Here is a 25,188-nt window from a genome sequence, read left to right as displayed (position 1 = left end):
CCACTTTTTTGGAAGAGGAGAGAGGCAGTGCTGTGCTTACCTGTATACCCTACTTAAAGTTCTCTGACTTCTGAACCAGCTGGAGGTCAAAGATATAGGGGTGAAACAGATATGTATTGCTAAATAATAGTAATAGTAATAGTAGTAGTAGTAGTAGTTATTGGGAGCTTGCAGTCATGAATTATATTGTATAGAGAGCTACCTTTGGAAAGAGGTTTGTGGAACTTGTAATAGCTTAACAAAGAATAGGAAAATAACAGTAGTGGAATGACAAGTTTAGTAGGGGAGAACTGGGCGACCAAATCAGTATTTCCTGATTCACACTATAGGGCCGGCTCGAACCGCACTCTGCTGGTCTGGACATTTTCTTTTCACATTGTCCTTTGCAGCACGGTTCCAGCAACTACGGTGGATGCGTATCCAGGTCAGCCCAGTATGGCTCGGCATGGCTTGACTCAGCCCTATAAGTGTGAGTCAGGCACAGGTGCACTTCTGAGGTAGCTGGGGGGGCTTGTCGGTGAGCCTTGTGGTCTTGATGCTGGGGGCCATAGGTGGCTCCACGTCCACTCGTTCGGACATCTTGACGCAGATGATGTCGACCAGCCGCTCAAACACCTGGCGGACATTAATGTTCTCCTTGGCGCTGGCCTCGAAGTACTCGAACCCTGCAGACAGACAGGAGGAGTACATACAGCATGTTGAGTACATAGCTCTGGTCCAGGGCGTTAGTGCTTGTTCCTCTACCAAGTTAATAGAGGAACGAGCACTAACGCCCTGGGGATTAAGTCTTTACAGGGTTTTACCAACTTGACTAGAGTAGATGCCATTTGTTCACCACCTCAATGCGTCAGTGTGGTTTTAATTCAAATCTCATGTGAAACAGGAAAACTTGGCTAAAGCAACCATAGGCATGCCAGAAATTACAGAAGCTGAATGACAGTACAGTAATTCAGAGTACAATTTAAGGCAATTAACCAATTAATACCACTAATTAACTCACCTAATTGGTCAGCCAAGTGCTTGCCCTTCTCTGGGGGCACTACCCTCTCCTCGTCCATGTCACACTTGTTACCCACCATGATGACCTGAGCATTATCCCACGAGTAGGTTTTTATCTGGGTAGCCCTGAAACACACACACAGTCACACACAGGCTCACACCCACACACCCACACACAGGCTCACACCAACACACACACACACACACATACACACACACACACACACAGAGGCTCACACACAGGCTCACACACAGGCTCACACACACACGCACACGCACACACACACACACACACACACACACACACACACACACACACACACACACACACACACACACACACACACACACACACACACACACACACACACACCAGGTTTCTCCAATCAGTGTCTTTTCACTAGTGGTGAGTAATGAAAGGAGACGATCAGCAAAGAACGCTATTTAAAGTATTGAGATGCAGCCCTGGTGTGTCAGACCACTCACCAGTCCTGTACAGCGTTGAAGGACTCTTCGTTGCAGATGTCGTACATGAGGATGAAGCCCATGGCTCCACGGTAGTAGGCGGTGGTGATAGTCCTGTACCTCTCCTGTCCTGCTGTGTCCTAGGGGAGAGTCATATGTATGTATTATTAGTATCGTTCATATATCATCATGTGATAGAAGAAAGTTTGACCTGGGTCGTATTCTCTAGGAACCAAACGGAAGCAAACAGGTTGAAACAGGGTGTGCACTAATTAATAGGACCCTGTGCTATGTTAAAGAACCACTGTCTACCAGAGGAAATTGCATGTTAGAAATAAGCCATTTGCTATCACAAATGCCCAGTTCCATACCATATTATGGCCATCTACAGGTAACTGCCAAAATAAAGAAACAGACATAAAGTGTCTTAATAGGGTGTTGGGCCATCACGAACCAGAGCAGCTTCAATACAGCTTGGCATAGAATCTACAAGTGTCAGGAACTCTATTGGAGTAATGCGACACCATTCTTCCACAAGAAATTCCATAATTTGGTGTTTTGTTGGTGGTGGTGGAAAACGCTTTCTCAGGTGCCGCTCCAGAATTTTTTTTTTCACTTCACCAATTTGGACTATTTTGTGTATGTCCATTACATGAAATCCAAATAAAAATCCATTTAAATTACAGGTTGTAATGCAACAAAATAGGAAAAACACCAAGGGGGATGAATACTTTTGCAAGGCACTGTATGTATCAAGCATCTCAGAGTAGGAGTGCTGTTCTTGGATCAGCCATCCTCTTGTCCATGTAATCTATAAATAATGGGGCCAATGTGTGACATTGGGATGAACATTTCAAAATGGTTTGAAACAAAAATAAAAATGATTTTCATGCAGTTCCATGTGTACTTAGAGGAATAAAAGTGAATATATGCAAATTCACCCATAACTCCACCTATACAACAACATAGGCCAAGCACTATACATCCTTTAAGCAGGGTTCATACAGACGTTGGCAAGTCAAATTCAAGGACTTTCAGGGACTTTTTCAAGCACGTAATTGTAATTTTCAAGGACCTCATGTGTTATACAATTGTATAATTTATATAACTGTACATATAGGGCCTAATATAGAACTCCCTCCCCCCAAAATCATGCAAAAAGTGTCAAAAAAGTAGGCCACTAAGAATAAAAAATTTTTTAGGCCTTGCCAATGCATTTTACATTTACATTTTAGTCATTTAGCAGACGCTCTTATCCAGAGCGACTTACAGTTAGTGAGTGCATACATTTTCATACTGGCCCCCAGTGGGAAACGAACCCACAACCCTGGCGTTGCAAGCGCCATGCTCTACCAACTGAGCTACAGATATTCAAATTATTATTACATTCTAAAATATGTGAGAATAACGTGGACATTGCCTGACTAAATAGATTGGATGCATGCCGATTGTTCTGTAGCCTATGTGGCCGATACATGCACACATAATAAAGCCATGAATAGCGGTCGCATTAATCTTACCATTTGAATCACACCATCGCTGTTTTCATAATGAGAAAGTGACAACAAAAAAAAAGTTCATTTTTTAATGGAAGGATTTAAATGGAAAGCCAAATTTAAACCAACATTAGATGTTGTCGTCCTCATAATAACCACACGTGGTTTTACCGCAACAGAGTAGCGCAACACCCTTCAATTGAAGCGGCAGGAAACAAACGAATGTGGCCACATCTCTCACAAAAACGGATCAAAAATGAAATCACTGATAATTATAAGGGAGCAGGAGAACTTATAAATTGGCTACAATAATTATAAATACTTTTTCAAGTACCAAATTGAGGAAATGTCTGATTTTCTGGTAGGCCTATTCCAGTACATGAATTTCTGAGCTCCAAATTCAAGTAGGCTACTTCAAGCCCCTTGTATTGTTTAAAAATGCAGGTGTAACATGGAAAACAAAATGTATTAGCCATTTTATTTCATTACCAGATCACATTGAGAATAAGATAACTAGGTTATGTAAGTGTTTGTCATTATATCCAGAATAATTCATAGGAATAGCGTTGGGTGTTGCGCAATAGTCTATCCTACACAACTGTGCACAGTTGACTCAGTGTCCAAACCGACGCACAAAAACACATTACCTTGATGCTTTCTCTGTAAAATCTAACGAGACCCTGCTGTAAATCAAGCAGACAACAACAGATGATCAACATCAATTCGCTAGAGATATTATATCCAACATGGATCCAGACACAACTGTCTTCACCGGCGTAACGAATGAGACACCAAAATATTCTGGACATTCCTCATGAACACCTTTTTTTCCAGCACTTGGGCTGCGCTATCACAACAGCTGGTCGTCACTTGACTGTCATTCGGAAAATTCCTTCCTGGATCAGATGATGATGTGTGTAAATGACAAAGACATGATCAGTGTATAATTTTAATGGTGGGTTTATTTGAACAGTGAGAGACAGAATAACAACAAAAAAGTCCTGAAAAACGCATGTCAAAAATGTTATAAATTGATTAGCATTTTAATGAAGGAAATAAGTATTTGACCCCTCTGCAAAACATGACTTAGTACTTGGTGGCAAAACCCTTGTTGGCAATCACAGAGGTCAGACATTTCTTATAGTTGGCCACGAGGTTTGCACACATCTCAGGAGGGATTTTGTCCCACTCATCTTTGCAGATCTTCTCCAAGTCATTAAGGTTTCGAGGCTGACGTTTGGCAACTCGAACCTTCAGCTCCCTCCACAGATTTTCTATGGGATTAAGGTCTGGAGACTGGCTAGGCCACTCCAGGACCTTTAATGTGCTTCCTCTTGAGCCACTCCTTTGTTGCCTTGGCCGTGTGTTTTGGGTCATTGTCATGCTGGAATACCCATCCACGACACATTTTCAATGCCCTGGCTGAGGGAAGGAGGTTCTCACCCAAGATTTGACGGTACATGGCCCCGTCCATCGTCCCTTTGATGCGGTGAAGTTGTCCTGTCCCATTAGCAGAAAAACACCCCCTAAGCATAATGTTTCCACCTCCATGTTTGACGGTGGGGATGGTGTTCTTGGGGTCATAGGCAGCATTCCTCCTCCTCCAAACACGGCGAGTTGAGTTGATGCCAAAGAGCTCCATTTTGGTCTCATCTGACCACAACACTTTCACCCAGTTCTCCTCTGAATCATTCAGATGTTCATTGGCAAACTTCAGACGGGCCTGTATATGTGCTTTCTTGAGCAGGGGGACCTTGCGGGCGCTGCAGGATTTCAGTCCTTCACGGCGTAGTGTGTTACCAATTGTTTTCTTGGTGACTATGGTCCCAGCTGCCTTGAGATCATTGACAAGATCCTCCCGTGTAGTTCTGGGCTGATTCCTCACCGTTCTCATGATCATTGCAACTCCACGAGGTGAGATCTTGCATGGAGCCCCAGGCCGAGGGAGATTGACAGTTATTTTGTGTTTCTTCCATTTGCGAATAATCGCACCAACTGTTGTCACCTTCTCACCAAGCTGCTTGGCGATGGTCTTGTAGCCCATTCCAGCCTTGTGTAGGTCTACAATCTTGTCCCTGACATCCTTGGAGAGCTCTTTGGTCTTGGCCATGGTGGAGAGTTTGGAATCTGATTGATTGATTGCTTCTGTGGACAGGTGTCTTTTATACAGGTAACAAGCTGAGATTAGGAGCACTACCTTTAAGAGTGTGCTCCTAATCTCAGCTCGTTACCTGTATAAAAGACACCTGGGAGCCAGAAATCTTTATGATTAAGAGGGGGTCAAATACTTATTTCCCTCATTAAAATGCAAATCAATTTATAACATTTTTGACAAGGGTTTTTCTGGATTTTGTTGTTGTTATTCTGTCTCTCACTGTTCAAATAAACCTACCATTAACATTATACACTGATCATTTCTTTGTCAGTGGGCAAACGTACAAAATCAGCAGGGGATCAAATACTTTTTTCCCTCACTGTAACGACAACTTACACTGCCATAAATGCAAGGACAGAAAAGTAATGTATTATGTCACACGATTTCGGCCAACTCCGTCATGACACCAACCATGATAAAGGGTTAAACATAGATTTTCAATTAAAAATCGGTAGATTATTATCAAAGACTTATCAAAAGCTGTAACAAGTTGTCCAGAGTAGGAAATCCTCACTGGTACCCTAGTTTATAGAAAGACCCACATACGCCTCTGATGCTTCTGATCAATTGACATCATCTGTGTCCTGGCTATTTAACTGTAAGGGAAGGAGAGGTTTGAATGTGTAAGTGGGTGATATTTACCAATAGGCTGGTTCCAGATCTGTTTGCGCTATGTAGCCAACTCCTATGATAATACAACAAAACACAGACCTGGGACCAGGTTACCACACAAACATCTCCCTAATCATAATAAGCCACTCAAAGACTCAATCTAACCTATCCATTGATACCAAAAACATGTCCATTGATCTCACCCCATCTATGCACACCATGATCGCCATCTAAATCTTAATGTGACTTTCAGAGGCGTCAATATCTTATCTGTTAGTCCCTATGGGAGCTTCCATTTTTCCTAATGTAACTATTTCATCTTGACTACAGAATGTAATTGGCTGTGGGTTTTCTCCCCATCTAAATATAGAAAGCTTGTTTTGCACTAATGCTGATTTGTTGCCATTTCACTGCCTCTGTGTTCATTCATGTGGCAAATGCACATAAGCAGAAACATGTAGGAAACAGCCCTGCACTTTGTCGTCATCTAATTAATGGGGATTTCACATACAGCGCCTTCGGAAAGTATTCAGATCCACATTTTGCTACGTTACAGCCTCATTCTAAAATTGATTAAAATAAAAAAAATCCTTAGCAACCTACACACAATACCCCATAATGACAAAGCAAAAACAGGTTGTACAAAAAACGTATTTCCATAAGTGTTCAGACCCTTTGCTATGAGACTCGAAATTGAGCTCAGGTGCATCCTGTTCCCATTGATCATCCTTGAGATGTTTCTACAACTTGATTGGAGTCCACCCGTGGTAAATTCAATTGATTGGACATGATTTGGAAAGGCACACACCTGTCTATATAAGGTCCCACAGTTGACAGTGCATGTCAGAGCAAAAACCAAGACATGAGCTCGAAGGAATTGTCCGTAGAGCTCCGAGACAGGATTTTGTCGAGGCTCAGATCTGGGGAAGGGTACCAAAACATTTCTGCAGCATTGAAGGTCCCCAAGAACACAGTGGCCTCCATCATTCTTAAATGGAAGAAGTTTGTAATCACCAACACTCTTCCTAGAGCTGGCCACCCGGCCAAACTGAGCAATCGGGGGAGAAGGGCCTTGGTCAGGGAGGTGACCAAGAACCCGATGGTCACTCTGACAGAGCTCCAGAGTTCCTCTGTGGAGATGGGAGAACCTTCCAGAAGGACAACCATCTTTGCAGCACTCCACCAATCAGGCCTTTATGGTAGAGTGGCCAGAAGGAAGCAACTCCTTAGTAAAAGGCACACGACAGCCCGCTTGGAGTTTGCCAAAAGGCACCTAAAGACTCTCAGACCATGAGAAACAAGATTATCTGGTCTGATGAAACCAAGACTCAACTCTTTGGCCTGAATGCCAAGCGTCACATCTGGAGGAAACCTGGCACCATCCCTACGGTGAAGCATGGTGGTGGCAGCATCATGCTGTGGGGATGTTTTTCAGAGGCAGGGAATAGTCAGGATCGAGGCAAAGATGAACGGAGCAAAGTACAGAGAGATCCTTGATAAAAACCTGCTCCAGAGCGCTCAGAACCTCTGACTGGGGCGAAGGTTCACCTTCCAACAGGAGAACGACTCAAAGCACACAGCCAAGACAACGCAGGAGTGTCTTTATGGGGTATTGTGTGTAGATTGATGAGAAAAATATATATAATCAATTTTAGAATAAGGCTGGATGAAGATTTGTTAGTAAACTATTGGATAAACAATGTTAAATCACAGACATGACGAACATATAGTCGGGATTCTCTGTTGCTAGGCAAGAACTTGAATGGTTCCTTTCACTGGGTTTGGGTGTGTGTGTTAAGTGGGGATCTGACCTAGGGTCGAATTCCTCGTTCTTACCTAATCCATGGCTGTCCTACCTTATCAGGGACTGAAACCAGACTGTGGCCTTTTGCCTCTGTCATCAAACAAAATGGAAAGAGCGGCACCCGAGTTGAACAGAGGTTAGACTAATCATGAGTAATTACAGCATGACGGGAGGGAAGAGAGGAGTGGGTTTGGGTACGTTCGAAAGATTGAGTGTGGACCTGTCATGTCCAACAATCAATCTTCAGGTCAAGCCAGGGAGAGGCGGGGTTGAACAGAGTTTAAGCTGAACATGAGTGTTTTTGCATAATAAGGGCTGGATTGATTATACTAATATTGATTCTAAACTGAATAAAAGTCAAATTTAGCCGCTATCATAGACTAAGGAAGTGGGTGGAGCGGTCGAGAGGGGGAAACTGAAGGTGGTTGTGGGGGAACCCAAGAGGGAGGGGCTTTAAGCTAAGATGTATGTGAATATGACTATATAAACGGAGAGCTGAGAGGTAGAGGGGAGGTGCTCTGCAGACCAGCTCGGTTTCCGTTACTCTGTGTAATAAAGTCTTGATTCTACAAAAACTCTGGAAGAACTTTGATTTTTAAGAAGTATAGTGATAATGTTCCACATCAGGTTGTGACCTAACAAAATGTGGAAAAAGTCAAGGGGTCTGAATACTTTCCGAAGGCACAGTACATAGACATAGGCTCCGCTGCCGCCTTTGACCAATCACAATGGTTGTACACTAACTGGTGTCTGCATACTAGGTTCGGTTTGCTCCTAGCAGAACTCGGCTAGGCGAAGCGAACGTCTGTGCCTCGCATACTTACTTAAAAGACCTTTGGTTGAAAAACGAGAAAAAAGCTGCAATATTACAGTTTGTCCCTCTTGAGATGCCGTAGCAACAAATAGCCAATATCAACTTCATCAAAATAGTCTGAATTAATCTAAGATAAATCAAGAAATCTGTAATAAAAGTTGACGTTTTTGCCGAGCAGGTCTTAGTCGTAAAATTTTACATCGAACTAAGATACTTGGTGCAGTATTTCTTAAGTGGAAAAACGTGGAATCACATCTAACACTTAACTGAAGAATCCCTACTGTTGACCAATCACCGATGAAGGGCTACCGAACTTCGATTAGCCTCAAGAAAAAAATGTGTGCGCTCGAACAGCTGAAAAAAAACCTACCGAGAACCAAAACAAACAAAAACGTCACAACATTTTGTCATAATATATGAGTGAACTGACTGGAAAGCAGGCATACGGTAAGTTTAACAACAATGCATTTACCCCTGAGAAAGTAAAACAACATGCAGCAGGCCGCATCCCAGACAAATGTGTGACTGCAAAGTGGATGTCTGGCCACCTTCCACCAGACCTGGCTTCAAATACTATTTGAAATCTTTCAAATACTTTGACCGTTTGCTCTAGCCTGCCTGGAGTGCCAGATGGGTGGGGCTTGCAGTTTTGGACTATTCTATTGGTTCATTAAACCATCTTTAGTGGAGCTCGCTATCTGCAATCACAATGCCAGTGGCATTACTGTAGCTTTTTGCTAGATTGTTGTTGCTGCTGCCAATATCAATAGCGCAGCAGCTGTTTTGAGTGTGAGTGCACTGCCTTCTATTTTTACACCTCCAGCCAGGCATTTAAGATGGGATCAATCTGCGCTGATTACCGCTCTCTGCTTATCACAAATTGCAATTTACTCTGGCAGTTTAGTCTGCCTAGACCCCCACTTCCGTACCCCCAGACCACCAGTCCCTGTGTACCCTCCGTAGGTTCTACCCCTTCACCCTAAGGGGCCACTTTAATTGCCTGCAGGATCTCTTTGTTGGGGAGTAGTGTGAAGACCTGCTGCCATGACAACCATCATCGCCCGATGATGCAAGCTCACCAGACGCTTCTGTTTCCTATTTTTTATCCCTAGGCCTGCAGGAGAAAGATTGTCCCAGTCTGAAGCATTACTATTGAGACATCCAAAAGACAGGAGGATGTCGATATTTGTTTGATAGTACAGTAATGAAATCGTCATAGACAGTTACAAGGACTGGGTGCGATTGTGAATGTGGAGCTCGAGCCAAAGAAATATGCTAAATGGATCAACAAAGCATACCCGGAAAGGACTGAATGTTATCATTACGCACATAATAACATGATTACGTATTCTGTATGTATTTGCGCATAATGAATATAGTCCTTATGCACAGTACACTCAAGCACTGTATCTTGAGCAGTGGACTTTTAGCATGTAACTACAGTATCTGTAGACTGACAATATACAGCAGGCCTGGGTTGAATGGAATTTGATCATTATCTCCTGTGCTGTCTGATCAAGCCCACTGACTGTCTGCAAACAGGTGACAAACAAACGACAGCTTGAACGACATATGTGTCACCACATGGCACATTCATGGTGGCATAGATAGAGAATAGATAGAGAATAGAATAGAATGGAATATCTTCAAATTCCATACGGTGTGAATATATAGCGTGATCTGTTTGTGCTGTCATGTCAACTCCTTGTCACAAATTGTTATGTTTGGCATGACAAGGAGAGGCATGATGGCACAAACAGAATGGTACCCAGGCTAGAAATAGATTGGGTTGAATGGCATAGAAGCAACTGCAACTACTCACCCATATCTGGAGCTTGACCCTCTTTTCATTCCTGTAGACGGTCTTGACTTTGAAGTCAATGCCCACCGTGCTGACGAAAGAGTTGCTGAACGAGTCGTCGGCATATCGGAACAGAAAGCTGGTCTTGCCCACACTGCTGTTGCCAATGATGAGGAGCTTGAACATGTAGTCAAAGTTCTGGTCGGAGCCATCTCTCTGCCCAAAGCGCTGGTCTGCCTTCGCCATCTGTGGAGCATTGGAGCATTGATCATGTGTGTAGACAGATAGGTGGATTAGTCAAAAGGGGTTGGAGAGAAGTGTTTACTCAAGAATGAATGCCTTTGCAGAGGAAACCATGGTTTCAGGACTATTATAGTAGGGGTATAATATGGTGTTGTGGAATGTCTGGCAAGAGTCTAATCCATTATCTCCACATTTCTACCATTTTAGTTATCTGTTGGGGCATCTTCTAGAACAGATTTCTCAGAAATGTCATGACACTGGGAAAAAGGGATGTTGTATGGTAGCTTTATTATAATAACCTATATATTATATAATTAATAAAATGGGGTTAATATGCAACAGTGTTAACTGGATATATTAGTTGAATTTATTAGACAGTGATGTCTAGACATGTTCTAGTGTATTTTTCATGTGTTAGTCGACTATGTATGTAGGCTAAATGGTTGGTCAGTGCAAATGCTGGGCACTGAAAACTGGTTTAAACCGCAGGTGTGCCCGTTATTCAAAACACACACAGGCTATTCAAAATGTAAGACTAAAGCTATAACTCTAAGTGCAACATTTAGGAGATGGCATCTTCATTCAGAGAAACCATAGACATCAATTTATGTATACAGTAGGCTTGTGAAAACCATCATCGAAATGCCATCGTTATGATTAAGGCACAGGTGTAGCTACGATGCAAATATATAGGCTAATTTGACATTTGTCTTTGGTCATATGGCACTGCTGTCAGACTAGGACCCATACAGTTATTGCTGTAATTCTACAAGTATACGGATAACCGGTAAAATACCAAGACATTCAATGTTTACCTCTAAATCTTCTCTGGGTGGTTGTTTTCTCGCCGTTCTCCTTTCGTTGGCTCAGCGACTGAACTGAGCTGTATGCACCTGGCGAAGTCAAGTCGTTTGCAAAATACTTCTTGATTATCTATCTGAATCGGCTTCTGTCTTGATCTGTAGCGACAGGTTATCCAATCATGTGATGGGGTTCGAATCACTTGGAGCTGATTTCCTGGTGTTTGTACAGTATTTTATGTCCAACAATGAAAATTCAACAAAAATGTTTATTTTTGCTCAGAAGATTGGGGGGGGGGGGGGGGCAAATAAAACCACCGCCAGTGGAGAACTCTGCTCTACACTACACAGCCATAACCATTGTCCGCAGTCATTCTGCAGTGGGAGGACAATTTGCAAAAGTGTCGGTACCTCCTTATGTAAAGAAAAAGCCCTCGTAAAGACAAACTCCTGTGAATGGAATGGACCAAATTTCTGCATTTTCATAGCCATACAACTACAGCTGTAATTTAGCATGTTATGAATATCCCACTTGAATAGTATGGCATTGTCAATATCTCTAATTTATTACAACAACGTATCAGGACACTCAAAGTGACACAACAGGTGAATAACGTGACCACAATTTTTTTCTGTATTACACAGTTCATCCATGTGTCAACCACAAAGCTAGATAGGTATGTACACAATCTCATTGTACACTCCCTTATGTTTTGAAAGCCAAATTCCGGCAGTTATTCTATACAAAAACAACAAGCATATTCGGAGGGGTAAACACAAAACACTGGGATAACGTCCCAAATGGCACCCTAATCCGTTTATAGTGCACTACCTTTGACCTGGGCTCATAGGGCTCTGGTCAAATGCAGTGCACTCTTTAGGGAATAGGGTGCCTTTTGGGACGTCCCCTAGGTTCTGACAGGAATATGAGACTACTGTCAAGTGCAAGATTGACAGGGGCGTGGTGAGGAAGAACATTTAAGGCTTTGATAAGATTAAATAACATTGATTCATTACGGCCAGGATTTTAGCATACATTTTGACTGATGCATCTGCTCAACCAGGTCATAAGTCCCAAGCAACAGACTTCATCCTTTATCCCCCGCAAATGCAAGAATAGGCTCCAAATGAACTACCACGTCCCCTGGCGATCCCAATCCTGTGGTGAATTGGAGCAATTTTACACTCCGACAACTCTTAGATCTAGTTTCCAGAGGTGAGTGCAGGGTTGATGCCGCTCTGTTCCAACTCAGCGATCACTGCCATGTGTTTGAAGTCGGCTGGTTTGTGGTTAAAGGTCTCCACCAATCGGAAGGTCTCCTGCCGCTGGGTTCCGTAGAATAGCTGCACCTGATTGGCCAAGCACTGAGCCAGATGTACGGTCTGCAAAAGAGGAGTGTTTCGTTATAAGCTTTCCTCTACTTAGACCAAAACAAATAGCTAAGCTATATATGATGAAATCTGGTAACTACTGTGTAATAAACAAACAAAATACCAGAGGTAAAATTACATTGTAATCTACAGTACAAATACTTGACCAATTACCATCTCACACAGCAAAGTTGTTGATATCATTTATTAATGTGCTGTTTGTATACACGTCTGATTAGCCTGTATGGGTAAAGGTTATGTTGCATGTGGAGCATATGCATAATTGGATTCTTCTGCTGCTGATTTCTAACATTGACTTCAACATCTTTATGATTAAATCAAATCAAATTTTATTTGCCACATGCGCCGAATACAACAGGTGTAGACCTTACAGTAAAATGCTTACTTACAAGCCCTTAACCAACAATGCAGTTAAGAATAAGTGTTATGTAAAAAATTTATTAAAGAGCAGCTGTAAAATAAAATAACAGTAGGGAGGCTATATACAGGGGGTACAGGTACAGAGTCAATATGCGGGGGCACCGGTTAGTCGAGGTTATTGAGGTAATATGTACATGTGGGTGGAGTTAAAGTGACTATGCATAGATAATAAACAGAGTTGCAGCAGCGTAAAAGAGGGGGTGGGGGGGACAATGCAAATAGTCCGGGTAGCCATGATTAGCTGTTCAGGAGTCTTATGGCTTGGGTGTAGAAGCTGTTAAGAAGCCTTTTGGACCGGCACTTGGCGCTCCTGTACCGCTTGCCATGCGGTAGCAGAGAGAACAGCCTATGACTAGGGTGGCTGGAGTCTTTGACAATTTTTAGGGCCTTCATCTGACACCGCCTGGTATAGAGGTCCTGGATGGCAGGAAGCTTGGCCCCAGTGATGTACTGGGCCGTACGCACTACCCTCTGTAGTGCCTTGCGGTTGGAGGCCGAGCAGTTGCCATACCAGGCGGTGATGCAACCAGTCAGGATGCTCTCGATGGTGCAGTTGTAGAACTGTTTGAGGATCTGAGGACCCATGCCAAATCTTTTCAGTCTCCTGAGGGGGAATAGGCCTTTCACTGTTATGTGGTCGGCAAACTTAATGATGGTGTTGGAGTCATGCCTGGCCATGCAGTCATGGGTGAACAGGGAGTACAGGAGGGGACTGAGCACGCACCCATGAGGGGCCCCCGTATTAAGGATCAGCGTGGCAGATGTGTTGTTACCTACCCTTACCACCAGGGGGCGGCCCGTCAGGAAGTCCAGGATCCAGTTGCAGAGGGACGGGTTTAGTCCCAGGGTCCTTAGCTTAGTGATGAGCTTTGAGGGCACTATGGTGTTGAACGCTGAGCTGTAGTCAATTAATAGCATTCTCACGTAGGTGTTCCTCTTGTCCAGGTGGGAAAGGGCAGTGTGGAGTGCAATAGAGATTGCATCATCTGTGGATCTGTTGGGGCGGTATGCAAATTGGAGTGGGTCTAGGGTTTCTGGGATAATGGTGTTGATGTGAGCCATGACCAGCCTTTCAAAGTACTTCATAGTACTTCAAAGTCATTTAGGCAGGTTATCTTAGTGTTCTTGGGCACAGGGACTATGGTGGTCTGCTTGAAACATGCTGGTATTACAGACTCAGTCAGGGACATGTTGAAAATGTCAGTGAAGCCACTTGCCAGTTGGTCAGCGCATGCTCGGAGTACACGTCCTGGTAAACCGTCTGGCCCTGCGGCCTTGTGAATGTTGACCTGCTTAAAAGTCTTACTCACATCGGCTACGGAGAGCGTGATCACATAGTCATCAGGAACCGCTGATGCTCTCATGCATGCTTCAGTGTTGCTTGCCTCAAAGCGAGCATAGAAGTGATTTAGCTCGTCTGGTAGGCTTGTGTCACTGGGCAGCTCGCAGCTGTTGGAACTGTATTGTATAGGTACGATGGCTTATTAGAAACAACTTACCATAAACTTAGGGTCCATCTCAGCAGTCATGAGCACTACACCCTTATCCTTCTGCAAGTCTGAGTAGTGGTAGAAGATCAACTGACTGGGGGCGTGCTCTCCCATAGTCTGTGGAGAGGGTCAGAAAAACACCCTGTGTTATACAATATAATCTATTCCAGGGGTCTCCAACCCTGTTCCTGGAGAGCTACCATCCTGTAGGTTCACTCCAACCCCAGTTGTAACTAACCTGGTTCAGCTTATCAACCAGCTAATTAATATAATCAGGTGTGGTAGATTAGGGTTGGAGTGAAAACCTACAGGACAGTAGCTCTCCAGGAACAGGGTTGAGAGCCCTGATCTATACTATAGGGTATACCCAACGCTCTCCTCGGCCCCCCCAGACATTTCACATTTTTGTTTTAACCCTAAAACAGGCACACCTGATTCAATTAGTCAAAGGCTTGATGATTAATTGACTAATTGAATCAGGTGTGCCAGTTTAGGGTTCAAACAACAATTTTAAACATCTCACTATTTGAATAATATCATGATGTATCTGCTAAATGATGTAAATGTAAATTATGTCATTTTTTTCTGATATCCGGATTGTCGAAATACGTGTTTTAAAGAAAAAAAAGTGTTTGGGGAAACTTCAATGGAGACAATTTCGAAATTGGGTAGTGCATCATCAGTTCCTCTTGTCATGTTAGTCATTGCATACCTTAGAGAGCTATTTATAACAGAAATGTCCAGATCAACTAGCCCATGTCAGCAAACCTTTTTTATTTAGGTTTTTTAGCCCATAGATAGTTGTAATTTTGTCACTCATATCACGAATCCACATTAGATATGGCAAAATGAATAGAATTGCAAGAAAATTAGCTTTAAAACTGCTACATTTTCTTTGCACCATGACAAAATTGTAGAATTGCAGGAAATACGCTTTAAACCTGCAAAACTCTCTCCACCAACAAGAGGGTTGTGGATAGTTTGTCATGAACAGTGCTTGTGCCCATAGAATTAGACGTGTCGCGGGCGCGGGATGTTCCCCAATGCTGTAAGGGGGGCACCCCCGAGCGAAAAAGTTTGTAGCTAAAGAAGCTAGCTAGCTACAGTAGCCAGCTAAGTTAGCCAGCTAGCTAGCTAAAGACTTTAAAGTAGCAAGGCTAATTGAGGCGTCCTTGTTTATAACAACTCCATTCATATGAAACAACAGCCTACCTGTTAGTTGATCATTGTAGCCTACTCCTTCTCATTTAGCCAACGTAATTCGTAATTTTAATTCGATTTTGCATTGATGAGAAGTCTCTGTAGCGCCGCTTTGATGACTGACAATAACAAGCTACATGTGTGAAACGTGTGTAGGATACAAATTAGTCTTTTGTATGAGGCGCTCATAAAAACTGTTTTATAAACATTTTTAATGAAATGGTCTATCCTTGTAGGCTATGTAGCAATGTCACATAAATACTTGTATTTCATTTTAGACAAAGCACGTCCCCCCCACAAAAAAATAGGCCCATTTATTTATCAGAAATGAACACTACCAAGTAATTGAATATTAACATCCATTCGGAAATTTGAATTTTCGAATAACCGTGCCCATCCCTATATTTTATATAGATAAATACATACCATATTATAAAAAATATATGGTTTCGTTTGGATAAGTGATGATGGATTGGAGTGATCAAATAACTTTTATGGGAATAATACCTGGACATTGATGAGGGAGGTGAAATGGAGCTCGTGGTCCGACCACTGGCCCAGGAAGAACTCATAACCCTCCTTTTGGGGTAAAGCATACAGGAACTGGAGATAGGGGAGTTATAGATTATAATCATCACCACTGTCTATTTTCAACAATTTCTTTACTCAACTATCTGACATTAGATTACCATCATTCTGCTTTGCGACCATCAACCAACAAGGGTTCCAATTGTGAACTCAAGAGTATAACATCTCAAAATAATAAAATGCAGGTATTCAATCATATCTCAATTCACTGTTGTTCTAATAGTTATACATCATTCAGGTTGTGGTTAACAGGCAGCACTGAACTAGTGGAATGCTGCAGCGTAGCGTTCTTTATTGGAGCAATACTGACACCAAGTGGTCTTTACTGCATGTTACTTCTCAAACAATCACATCTGCTCTGACTATTGTCATTATGCCAGACAAATTGGCAAATAATTTGTTTTTGTTAATTTGTATGCAATGTCATTGCAAACACACTTCTTTATCATCCAATTTTGTACATATTACAGCACAGTTTTAATAGACACTGAGCATTGAGATTCTTACCGCGGGGTTCGACTTGGCTCGGTTGATAATGACTTCAAAAATGTGAGCCTAAAATGAGGAATAATTATGCAATTATAAAAAAACATTTGTTTAGGACAATAAATAGCTAAGCCATGCAAGTTAAATTACTGGAAAACGTGTGTTCTGACAAAATAGCAAACTTACTGGTAAGACAGCACTGATTGTGTCTTTTGTGGCATAATACTGCCTCCACAGCTGAAAACAGAGAATGAAAGTTACACAAAAATATATATTTCATTCCTCTTATGAGCACAACATGAAAAATAACATGATTCTTTACCTAGATATGATATTTAATCTCTAAATATGTAAATACACATACCTCTGCAATTTCTTCTCCCGAATTATCCTGGATCAAGTCCAAGTTGAGGATAGATCCTAGGGTCTGTGCAAAACCAAAAAAGACGTTAATGGGATCACCCAGGTGTATGGGGTGAGTTACCCTCATATATGGGTAACAAGTAATGGGCTATAAAACCTTGTGAAAAATTGTATACAAATGCAATCCAATAATGTCAATAGTATCAATCAATGCCATTCCACATTCTCTTCAGCAATTTACAATGCTATCGAGGACAGCATTTTTTACTTTTCACCTTGTCTTTAGTGAATCTGCCTGAACCATCAGACTGCTTGTCACGCTTCTCCAACTGCAAATAAGATAAGATTTGTTGCATATCAAATTGGAGTCAATTAAACAGTGTTTCCCTACATTTGTGTAGGGCATATTGGCACGAAGGCTGTCAAAGCTACATCTAGGGGCTAGCAGTCTTTCAGCGTAAAGACTTCTACAAGGGGGGATGCACGCACCCCAAAGCAATGGTGGGTAGCCTAACAGACAATGTTTAAACATTATGATTACACCCAACAAAATATGTTATGTATTAACTTACTTCCTGCTCCATGAGCTTGACAAACTCCGCTTGTTTAGAGTGTCCAAGAGGCTCCCTCTTGATTTCAATTTGCTTCTCGAGCCGAGCATTGAACTCCTGAGGTCTGGCACTTAAAAAAATGAAATAACTTCTGGTTAGGAAATCCGTAAATTCAAAACTAAGGTACAGGTCAGCCTAGCCTGTGATCATGACACAGTTCCATTACATTACACATAAGAGTCATTGGACGAAGGAGTCTTCTGTACGGGTGAGTTTTGTTAAGAGCCCAGACGCTCAATCTGAACATTGACACGCGTTGTTACGGTATGGTTTTGGAAGCATAAGGACCTTATCTTTCATAAAAGTTAATAATAATTTTCAAAAAACAAAAGGTTAAATTGATACACACGTTGATAGGGTAAGGGTTAGTGTTCCCACACGGCCATATCTTCATGTTACAACGCTTGTTTACATAAGACAAGAGGCGACCACCTGTGCTAAGAAGCTATCTAGCACGCTCCGAACACCTGTGTGTAATTCAGAAAGTGTAGCGGAAGTGTAGTTTGGTCGGATGGAGGCAACCATAGCTGTATGGATATGTGGAAAACTGTTACAGCAAGTGTATTTTATTTTTTGGAAGGATTCTTTCTCACTAATGAAAGATAAGGGCCATATGTTTGCAAGCTATGATTATTGATGTTTCTAAAGGTAGTCGTGGGCAAAGCTAATGGTTGAAAACCGTGGGCAAAGCTAATGGTTGAAAACTGTAGGGAGAAGGCAAAATGCCACCTAGAGTTTGAGCGCTAAAGGTCAGCCTAGAGATGAACGGCATAATGTACACAGAGCATAACGAAGCAGGAAACTTTTCACTCATGCACAACAGTTCAGAGAAGACGGATAACATTGTCACTTCAGTAATAATTATCCTAAACATGAAGGATTTAGGAAACCACAAAAAGCTATGTAATATCAACGTTGGCTCTGGCTACTAGTTATTAGTACAGGGTCATTCAATCCTAGCCCTGTCCTGGAATGTGCAGGCTTTTGTTCCAGCCCAGAACTAAAACACAACTGATTCAACTAACATTAGACATCAATCTATTAATAAGTTGTATAGGGAGGGTAAACTGTAATCCTAAATGCTGAGTATACTGAACTGGAATAAAACAGGCATATAATATACATCACACTCAGTTAACCACCGATAAATCTACAATAATCGAGAATTTCAACAAGCATTTTGCTACAGCTGGCCATGCTTTCCATCTGGCTACCACTAACCCGGCCACCAACTCTGCACCCTCTGCTGCAACTTGCCCATGCCCCCCCCCGCTTCTCCTTCACACAAATTCAGACAGCTGATGTTTTGAAAGCGCTGCAAAATCTGGCCCCTACAAATCAGCTGGGCTAGACAATCTGGACCCTTTCTTTCTAAAACTAGCCGCCGAAATTGTCGCAACCCCTATTACTAGTCTGTTCAACCTCTCTTTCATAACGTCTGAGATCCCCAGAGATTGGAAAGCTGCCGCGGTCATCCCCCTCTTCAAAGGGGGTGACACTCTAGATCCAAACTGCTACAGACCTATATCCATCCTGCCCTGCCTTTCGAAAGTATTCGAAAGCCAAGTTAACAAACAGATCATCGACCATTTCGAATACCACCGTACCTTCTCCGCTATGCAATCCGGTTTCCGAGCTGGTCACGGGTGCACTTCAGCCACGCTCAAGGTCCTAAACGATATTATAACCACGATTGATAATAGACAGTACTGTGCAGCCGTCTTCATCGACCTGGCCAAGGCTTTCGACTCTGTCAACCACCGCATTCTTATTGGCAGACTAAATAGCCTTGGTTTCTCAAATGACTGCCTCGCCTGGTTCACCAACTACTTCTCAGATAGAGTTCAGTGTGTCAAATCGGAGGGCCTGTTGTCTGGACCTATGGCAGTCTCTATGGGGGTGCCACAGGGTTCAATTCTTGGGCCGACACTTTTCTCCGTGTATATCAATGATGTCGCTCTTGCTGCTGGTGACTCTCAGATCCACCTCTACGCAGACGACACCATTTTGTATACATCTGGCCCTTCATTGGACACTGTGTTAACAAACCTCCAAACGAGCTTCAATGCCATACAACAATCCTTCAGTAGCCTTCAACTGCTCTTAAACACTAGTAAAACTAAATGCATGCTTTTCAATCGAACGCTGCTAGCACCCGCCCACCCGACTAGAATCACCACTCTCGACGGGTCTGACCTAGAGTATGTGGACAACTACAAATATCTAGGTGTCTGGTTAGACTGTAAACTCAACTTCCAGACTCACATAAAGAATCTCCAATCCAAAGTTAAATCTAGAATCGGCTTCCTATTTCGCAACAAAGCCTCCTTCACTCATGCTGCCAAACATACCCTCGTAAAACTGACTATCCTACCGATCCTTGACTTCGGCGATGTCATTTACAAAATAGCCTCCAACACTCTACTCAGCAAATTGGATGTAGTCTATCACAGTGCCATCCGTTTTGTCTCCAAAGCCCCATACACTACCCACCACTGTGACCTGTACGCTCTTGTTGGCTGGTCCTCACTACATGTTCGTCGTCAAACCCACTGGCTCCAGGCCATCTATAAATCACTGCTAGGCAAATCCCCGCCTTATCTAAGCTCATTGGTCACCATAGCAGCACCCACCCGTAGTCTGCGCTCCAGCAGGTATATCTCACTGGTCATTCCCAAAGCCAACACCTCCTTTGGCCGCCATTCCTTCCAGTTCTCTGCTGCCAATGACTGGAACGAATTGCAAAAATCTCTGAAGCTGGAGACTCTTATCTCCCTCAATAACTTTAAGCATCAGTTGTCAGAGCACCTTACCGATCACTGCACCTGTACACAGCCCATCTGAAATTAGCCCACCCAACTACCTCATCCCTATATTGTTATTTATTTTTCACCCCAGTATCTCTATTTGCACATCATCTCTTGCACATCTAGCATTCCAGTGTTAATACTAATGTAATTATTCTGCACTATAGCCTATTTATTGCCTTACCTCCATAACTTGCTACATTTGCACACACTGTATATATATTTTCTGTTGTATTTCTGACTTTATGTTTTTTTACCCCATATGTAACTCTGTGTTGTTTTTATTGCACTACTTTGCTTTATCTTGGCCAGGTCGCAGTTGTAAATGAGAACCTGTTCTCAACTGGCTTACCTGGTTAAATAAAGGTGAAATAAAAATAAATAAAAAACCAAGTCACAACACAAGCCAAATTATAAAAACGTGAGACCAGTTATTAGATATGGTACATACATAGTTAGCGAACACAGTAGGCAATACTTAGCTAGTTAGCTGTCACCAGTTATTTCCCATGGTTGTTACACCTGGGCATTTCATTTCCCTGTTCACTATCCAGTGACAACCTACATCAGTGGGGGTTGCACACCAAACTAGCTAACTAGCCTGGTGCTAGCTAACTAATCTTTGCTCGCGTTTGACTTTGCGCTTACTTGCTTAGCTTCCTGATCTTTTCCTGATATTTATTATAATATGGATTGTCTTCCAGTTCCGGCTCTTTCTCTTTTTTCACAGAAAATCCTCTAAACTGCGACGTCACCAGGCCTGGGATGAGCGCTCGTATTCCAGTTGCCCTGACCGCTAGCATCCCACGGTACAAACAAGACATTTGCACTATGGCCGCCGCCATATTTCCTTCGTCATTGTCGCACATAAATAAAGCACCGTGAAGAAACACTGTCAACTTAAAAATTGTTCCGAGGACCTGTTCTGTGTGTGTCAAACACAGTAAATGAGAAAGGCCCATATAACTATGGATATGCCTACATGTTTGTCTTTTTTTGTTAATCAAGTGGTTTAAGCATTTTAATTCAATACACAAATGTCCCAAATCACAACAGAAGTAACAGTCTTCTATAAAATTAACATTAATTTCAAAATCAGCTTGGAATGCAACAGTAATGGCACATAAATGCACAGAGTATGTGAGAATAGTAGCAATGGTGAAAACACATTTTAGAAGCTTCAAGGTTTTATTATGAAAAAATGTACAGAGCAGCTTCAAGGTAAACTGTAAATAATGATATCCAAGCCCATCTTTTTTTAAGAACTGAAAGCTTTCGGTGTTTGAACTGAAGTACAACATAGCACAATGTATTACTGTAGTAATTAATTTCATAACCCCACCCCCTAGAATAGCACCCACTTACAGTGCATGGCTTATCCTTTGTCTGAGGGGTAATGTACTTACATTGACATTTTCCTCCATAAAATAACTTCATAGTATATTTGGGTCTCACTTTATTTGGATAGTTTATTTGATATGTTGATTCTCAGATCTTCAATAAACTCTCCATTTGATTTATTAGATGTAAACTGCAAGTCGACATGCAATAACTAGTAGGTTTGCCATCTATCCTTCAACCACCCTGGAAAACCAGCTGACACTATCAAGGATTCAGCTTGTGCTTAGTTACTGTAGTTAAACATCTATCGCGTACTACCCCAAATAGAATATTGCCAATATTTGTGCTGGTATTGCCCTTTAAGTGTGGTAATCCACATTCCTCTTCAGTGACTCTGTGCAGGCGATGAGCAAATGTATCTGCGTTCTGGTGCCGTGGTGCAGGTCATGGGTGTCCATGTTTTCTGGCTTTGGGCTAACACACACATAGAACTAGAGGCAGCACTCTCAGGCTGCTGCTCTTGGGCTCGGTCCTTCTTGAGTCTGGAGAATGACAGGGATTTTCCGTCCGTCCAGGTCCAATGTCCTGGGCTGCCTGACAGGCCTGTAAACATATGAAACAAGTATTCAGGAAAAATAATAAAACTCTGTGTTCTGCTGTAAGAGAATTTGCTAACAGAGAATGTAGCGATGTTCCCCTTACCGATCCAAAATGCCTGTTTCCCAGCAAATTTCCATAACCACGCCATGTCTTTTTTCGACTGGACACTTGTTAGATTGCTGTCAAACCTTAGAAAGAGCATTAAAAACAGAACATTAGTAGAGTTAGTGCATAGGCGGATCACCTATTCTCCAGAACCAACAGAATGGCTACTAGAGATATTCCTTATATAGTGGTAGCCTACTACTTTTGACCTGGGCCCATAGGTAGTACATGTAATGTAGGTGTTCTTACAGTAAGGTGCAGGCCCGTTGAGCACTGCTCCAGCTGGCCACACCAGGGCTCAGGATGTAGCAGTGCCTCCTGTAGTGGCTCCAACCCGTGGGGCAGGAAGTGCTCACTGACTTCCCAGCCTGGGCCATACAGGGAAGGAGAGAGAGAATGAATGAATGGTTGTTCTAAACAGTGTTGTGTTCGAGACCACCTAAAGCGAAAACCGATTCAAGACCAAGACCAGAGCAAATCGAGTCCGAGTCAAGACCGAGACCGGAGGAGGGGAGAGACCGAGTCAAGACCGAGACCGGGAGGGGGACAAGGGGCAAGGGGTCAGAGACCTAGTCTGCCAACAATGCCTTACCAACATGGAATGTTGAGTCAAATAGAACCTATTTTTAAAACCTCTTATAAAGTTGGTTTTGTAGCATAAACTGGGAATTTGATATTTTTTACTGACATTATGATTGTCTGTTTGTTTCATAACTGCAAAGTAGGTAAAACGCTGTCAGTTCCACTTTAAACTTTAGGTCACCGGTTACTTTATGTGCTAGACATTAAATGTTGTAAATGTCGATTGGGAAATGCTTAATGGTTGCGTTTTTGTATTCTTATGATTGGGACCTATTGGCTTATTATGTCAGAGTTGATGGACTGTTTATCCTTTAACATCATGCTCTGTGTGACTGCTGTCTTTCCATCGGCCCTATACAGTGGTGTAGTGGTGCATGGAGAAGTGGGTATACTCTAATTTTGCCCAAAAGTTCCCAAACGGCCTGCCCAGCGAAGGAAAGGCACCCTGTGTGAAAAATCGTATGTTTTCCTATGATGTTTTATGATTTTTCCTATAGATTTTTCTGATTTTCACTCATAGAAAAAATACAAAACTGTGATGGTCTAAGTCCACAACAATGCTTAAACCACATCAATCTGATTGGGTGGGCCTGCCAGGGCCTAGCTCCCCAATGGGTGGGCCTCTGCACACCCAGGCCCATCCACATTTACGCCCCTGATGCAAACGCATGATGACAACTGCGCATTACAAATAGCCTACTAACCAACACTCCTGACTAAACTTTTTCAATACTGGGTTTGCATACCCATTGTTTCCCTAGTTAGCATTTACTGGTAGATATCATTCTTCTGTGAGCTGCACCATGCCAAAACCAGTTGAGAGCTGCACACTCTTACTGCCTGCAGATGATATTCTGCTGAAACTAGGCTATGTGTGCGGCGCGGATGTGAATATATTTCACGTGCTTGTCACGATCGCTTAAGGAGGAGGACCAATGCGCAGCGTTGAATGCGTACATATTATTTATTAAACAGATCACCCGATCAAAACAACGAACGAAACGTGAAGTCCTTCGATACACACAAACCAAAAGGAACAAGAAACCACAACACAAAGTGAAAAGACCGATAGTTAAATATGGCTCCCAATCAGAGACAACCAGCTGACACTCGTTGCCTCTGATTGGGAGTCACTCAGGCCCACATAGATATACAAACATAGACTACATACCCTGGCTCAACATAACATAGTCCCCAGAGCCAGGGCGTGACAGTACCCCCCCCCCCAAAGGCGCGGACTCCGACCGCGCCAAACAACCACAACAGGGGAGGGACCGGGTGGGCACTCCGCCTCGGCGGCGGATCCGGCTCCGGACATGACCCAGGCACGGGTTGTGCTGGACTGACGAAACGCACCACAGACTTGGTGCGGAGAGCAGGCACGGGCCGTGCCGGACTGACGACGCACACCACTGGCTTGGTGCGGGGAGCTTGGATGGGCCGGACTGGGCTGGCGACGCGCACCACAAACTTGGTGCGGAGAGCAGGAACGGGCCGGGCTGGGCTGTCGACGCACACCGTAGGCTTGGTGCGTGGAGTAGGAACGGGCCGAACCGGGCTGACGACGCGCACCACAGACTTGGTGCGGAGAGCAGGAACGGGCCGGACAGGGCTGACGAAGCGCACCCCTGACTTGGTGCGGGGAGCAGGAACGAGCCGAGCCGGGCTGACGACGCACACCACTGGCTTGGTGTGGGGAGCAGGAGCGGGCCGAGCCGGGCTGTCGAAGCGCACCCCTGACTTGGTGCGGGGAGCAGGAACGAGCCGAGCCGGGCTGACGACGCACACCACTGGCTTGGTGTGGGGAGCAGGAGCGGGCCGAGCCGGGCTGTCGAAGCGCACCCCTGACTTGGTGCGGGGAGCAGGAACGGGCCGATCCGGGCTGACGAAACGCACCACAGACTTGGTGCGGGGAGCAGGAATGGGCCGGACCGGGCTGGCGACGCGCACCACCGACTTGGTACGGAGAGCAGGAACGGGCCGGACAGGGCTGACGACGCGCACCACAGGCTCG

At 43.4% G+C, this 25,188-nt stretch overlaps 3 protein-coding genes across 5 annotated transcripts in view; all 3 read right to left on the bottom strand.

Annotated features, from left to right (window-relative positions):
- Window positions 1–474: 474 nt before the first annotated feature.
- LOC311130763 (ras-related protein Rab-3B-like) lies at window positions 475–10,392 on the bottom strand (the record flags this gene model as incomplete). The annotated part of the gene is made up of 4 exons (XM_084163556.1): window positions 475–665; window positions 1,001–1,125; window positions 1,486–1,604; window positions 10,168–10,392. 4 exons carry the CDS (start codon window positions 10,390–10,392, stop codon window positions 475–477), a joined length of 660 nt encoding a protein of 219 aa, XP_084019682.1.
- A 1,339-nt stretch (window positions 10,393–11,731) lies between these two features.
- LOC311130549 (ATP synthase mitochondrial F1 complex assembly factor 1-like) lies at window positions 11,732–21,415 on the bottom strand (the record flags this gene model as incomplete). Of its 3 annotated transcripts, XR_014613362.1 has the most annotated exons (10): window positions 11,732–11,998; window positions 12,110–12,572; window positions 14,501–14,608; window positions 16,199–16,294; window positions 16,787–16,834; window positions 16,952–17,002; window positions 17,130–17,192; window positions 17,404–17,457; window positions 17,701–17,809; window positions 21,195–21,415. XR_014613362.1 is itself a non-coding variant. In XM_084163308.1 (9 exons), 9 exons carry the CDS (start codon window positions 21,413–21,415, stop codon window positions 12,393–12,395), a joined length of 930 nt encoding a protein of 309 aa, XP_084019434.1. In that variant the 3' UTR covers window positions 11,732–12,392. The 3 variants fall into 3 exon arrangements, 2 of the variants coding, with proteins under 2 accessions (XP_084019434.1, XP_084019435.1); XM_084163308.1 differs by having other exon boundaries at window positions 11,732–12,572; XM_084163309.1 differs by lacking the exon at window positions 16,199–16,294 and having other exon boundaries at window positions 11,732–12,572.
- A 132-nt stretch (window positions 21,416–21,547) lies between these two features.
- Window positions 21,548–25,188, bottom strand: part of frem1b (Fras1 related extracellular matrix 1b) — a gene marked incomplete at its 5' end in the record, with an annotated part of 56,417 nt that continues 52,776 nt past the window's right edge. Inside the window, 3 exons of the mRNA XM_084163772.1 lie at window positions 21,548–22,490; window positions 22,590–22,675; window positions 22,842–22,960. Coding sequence (XP_084019898.1) covers window positions 22,273–22,490; window positions 22,590–22,675; window positions 22,842–22,960 — 423 coding nt within the window. The 3' untranslated portion in view covers window positions 21,548–22,272. The remainder of the gene's footprint in view (window positions 22,491–22,589; window positions 22,676–22,841; window positions 22,961–25,188) is intronic.

The sequence above is a fragment of the Coregonus lavaretus genome, assembly GCF_964263955.1.
Source record: "Coregonus lavaretus genome assembly, chromosome: 6".
Taxonomy (NCBI): domain Eukaryota; kingdom Metazoa; phylum Chordata; class Actinopteri; order Salmoniformes; family Salmonidae; genus Coregonus; species Coregonus lavaretus.
This window is presented reverse-complemented; position numbering and strand designations above follow the sequence as displayed.